General features: G+C 39.5%; 1 protein-coding gene across 1 annotated transcript in view; it reads left to right on the forward strand.

The window, feature by feature from the left end:
• COMMD10 (COMM domain containing 10) overlaps positions 1-6,219 on the forward strand; it is a 495,489-nt gene extending 489,270 nt beyond the window's left edge. The window contains exon 7 of the mRNA XM_040421656.1: positions 5,875-6,219. Coding sequence (XP_040277590.1) covers positions 5,875-5,913 — 39 coding nt within the window. The 3' untranslated portion in view covers positions 5,914-6,219. The remainder of the gene's footprint in view (positions 1-5,874) is intronic.

The following is a 6,219-nucleotide window of genomic DNA, read 5'->3' on the forward strand; positions in this document are numbered from 1 at the left end:
AACTGTGTCAAAAAAAGCTATTTTTGTCATCTTACATCACAAAAAGTGCAACACCAAGTGATCAAAAAGGCGTATGTCCCACAAAATGGTACCAATAAAAAAGTCACTTCATCCTGCACAAAGTGAGCCCTACATAAAAAAAATTGCTTAAAAAAAAAAAAACTATAGCTCTCAGAACATGGACACATTAAAACATAATTTTTTTTGTTTCAAAAATGCTATTATTGTGTAATAAATAAAAAAGTATACATATTAGGTATCGCCGCGTCCGTAACAACCAGCTCTATAAAAATATCACATGACCTAACCCTCGGGTGAACACCCTAAAAAAATAAAAAATAAAAACTGTGTCAAAAAAAGCCATTTTTGTCGCCTTACATCACAAAAAGTGCAACACCAAGTGATCAAAAAGGCGTATGTCCCACAAAATGGTACCAATAAAACAGTCGCCTCATCCCGCAAAAAATGAGAGCCTAACTAAGACAATTGGTAAAAAAAAATAAAAGGCTATGGCTCTTAGACTATGTAGAAAATCTCAGGGGTTGGCAGCACTACTATCCCACACAATTGGGTACAAACCAGTATACAGGCTTCAAGCCGGATGGTGCAGGCAGATAGGGATCCTGACTAGGGTCCCAATTCTTCCAGACACTCCAATAATCCGCAGCACAGTGCTGCGGATTATTGGAGTGTCTCAGACTATGGAGACACTAAAACATCATTTTTTTGGTTTCAAAAATGCTATTATTGTGTAGAACTGAAATAAATAAGAATAAGTATACATATTACGTATCGCCACATCCGTAACGATCTGCTCTATAAAAATGTCACATGATCTAACCCCTAAGGTGAGCGCTGTAAAAATAAATAAATAAAAACTGTGCTAAAACTTAGCCCCATAAAGTGTTATAATGAATGATCAAAAAATTATATGTACCCAAAAATGGTACCAATAAAAACATCAACTCTTCCTGTAAAAAACGAGCCCCTGCACAAGGCGATCGGCAGGAAAAATAAATAAATATGGAGTTCAGACTATGTAGACACAAAAACATTATTATGTAAAACTGAAACAAAGAAAGTACACATATTTGATATCATTGCGTCCATAACAACCTGCTCTATAAAAATAGCGCATGATCTAACCTGTCAGATGAATGTTGTAAAAAATAAAAACAGTGCCAAAACAGCCATTTTTTGGTTACCTTGCCTCACAAAAAATGTAATGTAGCACTATTAAAAATCATATGTACCCCAAAATAGTACCAATAAAACTGGCACCTTATTGCCTAGTTTCCTAAATGGGGTCATTTTTTGGGAGTTTCTACTGTAAGGGTGCATCAGGGGGGCTTCAAATGGGTCATGGCATCTAAAAACCAGTTCAGCAAAATCTGCCTTCCAAAAACCATTTGGCGCTCCTTTTCTTCTGTGCCCTGCCATGCTCCCTTACATCAGTTTACGACCACATGTGGGGTGTTTCCTTAAACCGCAGAATAATAATAATATATATTGAGTTTTGTTTGGCTGTTAACCCTCGATGTGTTAAAGAAAAAAATTTATTAAAATGGAAAATCTGCCAAAAAAGTGAAATTTAAAAATTTGATCTCCATTTTCCTTTAATTCTTGTGGAACACCTAAAGCAGGCATGCTCAACCTGCGGCCCTCCAGCTGTTGCAAAACTACAACTCCCATCATTCCCTGACAGCATACAGCTATCATCCTACAGAAGGGCATTGTGGGACTTGTAGTTTTACAACAGCTGGAGGACCGCAGGTTGAGCATCCCTGACCTAAAGGGTTAACAAAGTTTGTAAAATCAGTTTTGAGAAACTTGAGGGGTGTAGTTTCTACAATGGGGTCATTTATGGGGGTATCCACTATGTAAGCCCCACAAAGTGACTTCAAACCTGAACTGGTCCTTAAAAAGTGGGTTTTGTCAATTTTCTTAAAAATTTTAAGAATTGCTTCTAAAATTCTAAGCCTTCTAACATCCTAAAAAAATTAAATGACATTTCCAAAATGATGCCAACATAAAGTAGACATATGGGGAATGTTAAGTAATAAATATTTCATGCGGTATCACTTTCTGTTTTAAAAGCAGAGAAATAGAAATTTAGAAAATTGCTAATTTTTCAAAACTTTTGGTAAATTTGGGATTTTCCCATAAATAAAGGTGAAATATATTGACTCAAATTTATGACTATCATGAAGTACAATGTATCACGAGAAAACAATGGCTTGGATAAGTAAAAGCGTTCTAAAGCTATTACCACATAAAGTGACATATGTCAGATTCGCTAAATTAGGCCTGGTCAGTTAGGGGGCAAATGAGCCAGATGTGAAGTGGTTAAAAATATTAAAATGCACAAATCACTGGGTCCAGATGGCATACACCCCCTTATTGTAAGAGTATTACATAATGTCATAGACAGACCCTTATTTCAGATTTTTAAGGACTCTATAATAACAGGGAGTGTTCCACAGGATTGGCACTTAGCAAATGTGGTCACAGTATTAAAAAAAGGGGTCAAAAACAGAGCCCGGAAACTATGGGTCAGTAAGTCTAACATCTGTCATTGGTAAACCGTTTTCTAAGAGATGCTATCTTGGAGTTTCTCCTTGAAAATAAGCTTATAACACCACATGAGCACGGCTTCATAAGGGATCAGTCATATCCAACATACTTAATCCATTTTAATTCATTTCAAGGGGGCCACAAAAGATACAGACTGCACACCGTATATCCCTTTCCACGGCACCGCAAAAAGATAGAACATGTCCTATACTTGTCTGTTTTGCAGACAAGTAGAGGACATTGTGGAAAAAATATTTTTTTTCAATATACTTTATTAATGTATTTTACTGTCTTACTGAAGAAATAGGCACCTGAAATCCTGGGTGCATACTGCAATTTAGAATCAGTATGCTCGCACACCGCTGACATGTCAGTACGAGTGTTCAGATTCCCCTGTGGTGATGTACAGACAGGAGCACACATTGTGGTTCCTGCCTGAGACCCCTCAATTTGGCTAAATCTTGGCATAGCACATCAGTACACTGTAGCGATGTGCTATGTTAGGAGTTAGCTGAGGGATCACAGGCAGGAACAGCGATGTGTGCTACTGCCCGTACATCACTCGCTGCATCCCCACAGGGGAGTCTGAACACTCGTATACTGCTGACTGAGCATGCTGACTCTAAAGTGGAATGGGTGCCTATTTCTTTACAAAATACATTAATAAAGTATGTTGGAAAAAAATATTTTTAAGGGAATTGAAAACATTTTAAAATAAAGTTACTGAAAAGTTTAGTTACTCTTTAAACATGGTACATCAAGAATAGTGTATTCTTAAAAAAATCTCCAGTGCAAATGTCTCTGAAGGCTCATGCACACGACTGTATCTGTTTTGCGACCTGCAATGTCCTCTACTTATCTGCAAAAGGGACAAGTATAGGACATGTTATATCTTTTTTGCGGTGCCGTCGAACAGACATACGGATGTCGACAGCACACGGTGTGCTGTCTGCATCTTTCGTGGCCCCATTGAAATGAATGGGAACCACAAATGGGATTCATGATCAACATTGCACATAATAAAACTAATAAGGCCTCTTTCACACGGGCGTTGCGGGAAAATGTGCGGGTGCGTTGCGGGAACACCCGCAATTTTTCCGCGCGAGTGCAAAACATTGTAATGCATTTTGCACGCGCGTGAGAAAAATCGCGCATGTTTGGTACCCAAACCCGAACTTCTTCACAGAAGTTCGGGCTTGGGATCGGTGTTCTGTAAATAGTATTATTTTCCCTTATAACGGGGTTATAAGGGAAAATAATAGCATTCTGAATACAGAATGCAAAGTAAAATAGCGCTGGAGGGGTTAAAAAAAATAAAAAAATGTTTAACTCACCTTAGTCCACTTGATAGCGCAACCGGCATCTGCTTCTGTCTCCTTTCTTTAGGACCTGGGTAAAGGACCTTTGATGACGTCACTCCGGTCATCACATGGTACATCACATGATCTTTTACCATGGTGAATCACCATGGTAAAAGATCATGTGACGTACCATGTGATGACCGGAGTGACGTCATCAAAGGTCCTGTAACTGTATTTAATGCTCACCATAGGTCCTTCAACAAAGGAGACACAAGGAGATGCCGGGCTACGCGAGCAAGTGGATTAAAGTGAGTTAAATGTTTTTTTATTTTTATTTTTAACCCCTCCAGCGCAGTTTTACTATGCATTCTTTATTCAGAATGCTATTATTTTCCCTTGTAACCATGTTATAAGGGAAAATAATAATGATCGGGTCTCTATCCCGATCGTCTCCTAGCAACCGTGTGTGAAAATCGCACCACATCCGCACTTGCTTGCGGATGCTTGCGATTTTCACGCAACCCCATTCATTTCTATGGGGCTTGCGTTACGTGAAAAACGCACAAAGAGGAGCATGCTGCGATTTTCACGCAACGCAAAAGTGATGCGTGAAAATCACCGCTCGTGTGCACAGCCCCATAGAAATGAATGGGTCGGTATTCAGTGCGGGAGCAATGCGTTCACCTCCCGCATCGCATACGCGCGGAATACTCGCTCGTGTGAAAGGGGCCTAAAACTTCTGAACCATACAGAGTCCTAATAGGGTAGACACAGATTTCCTTCTGTACCTCGGTATGCCTTTTCTCTGTTGGAAATATAGAAACTGTGGCAGGATTCTAGTAGAAAAAAAAACTCCATAAAGCAGCAGCCTGTGCTCCGATCTGTACTACGCAGTCACAGAGACTCCATGCGCCACAGTCCAGGCTCCTGCACCCAGGTCTGGTGTGTGCAAGAGTAAAACCTATGTGTTCCAAGATCAGTAATTAGTGTCACGGATGGTGTTGCAGAAAGCTGGAACTTATAAATAAACATCCGACTGGCTTGATCACAAACTAAGGAGCATATGGGTTAGCCCTATAAAACCCCTAGAGCTCTCCCTGACTGCTATGCCCATGCAAAGGTCTTTATGGTAGACGATTGCATGCCCACGTACCTTATACTGTGTGACACATGAAAACCCTATAATAGTGAGGGGACACGACCACCGGCTCCCTGCACTTAATACGGACGGAGTCAGGGTCACCTAGAATCAAGCCAGCAAGGAAACACAAATAAAGGAAAAAGACTTATCTGAGGAATCAGCAGTATCAGTCTCCAGCAGTGAACAACTCATTCAGGAAGAAGTATAAACCGCAAAGTGAGGCAGTATGGGAGGGAATATAAAGGGTAACAATTAGTGTAAATAGGTGACAGCTGGGAGAAGGAAAGGAGATGACAAAGTGAAACCAAAACAAAGAACGTCATGCAAGAGGTAGAGAAGAATGTCTAACAGACCTTCTCACAGAACTGGCGGTGACAATTAGCCAGTGAAGTATAGATCATTTCAATGTATTTAACCAAAATATATTGTTGTAGACTGTGAATTTATTGACCATGTACACCAAACATGCATGTATATTGCGGGTATTTGCTGAGAGACTGAGAGTTTAATTTTCAACTTCAGTAAGAGCCCTAATTTACCTTGCTGTGCACAGAAGATTAAGCACAATCAAAGATGAATTTTTTTTATCCTCTGCGGCTCAGCCTCCACTATAGTGCCAAATGAGAAATCGTAATTTGCCATTATAAAAAACAGGTGTTCAATTCTCTACAATCCCGCATATTCATTTAAGCTTTCAAATGAAATGGCTTTTTATGAAATAGATATTGTACGACTCGGCTACGGTTTTTAATAACTCTACGCAAATACATTTAATGTGCATAGCTTCAACGCTGCTTCGTCCAGTGTGTAAATAATCTTTATATATGAAATCTCTTCTTTTCTGTTTTTTTTAAACAGCTCGAGACTATCCAGGCGCAGCTGGATTCCCTTACGTGATGTCTTAAAGATGGGTTCTTCCACGGCACTCCTGCCACCTCATTATTTTCTATAGAAGATAGATTGCCAAGCTGTGTTTGTTAAAAGAATCAATGGACTGCTTCTTGTAAAATTATATGGCTTATCTCCTCTTAGAGTAGCAACATTAGCCGAGGGAGATCATTGCGAGGAATGCCGAGAGTCTAATTGACTCTCTGGTTGGTTTCTGTGAATAAGGGGCACAACATACATGATTGAGATAGCACAGAAGAAAGTAATGATCATTCTAGTTATACTTCTACCATACCCCTAATATAAAAAAGTGAG

This window comes from Bufo bufo, chromosome 2 (assembly GCF_905171765.1).
Source record: "Bufo bufo chromosome 2, aBufBuf1.1, whole genome shotgun sequence".
Lineage (NCBI taxonomy): Eukaryota > Metazoa > Chordata > Amphibia > Anura > Bufonidae > Bufo > Bufo bufo.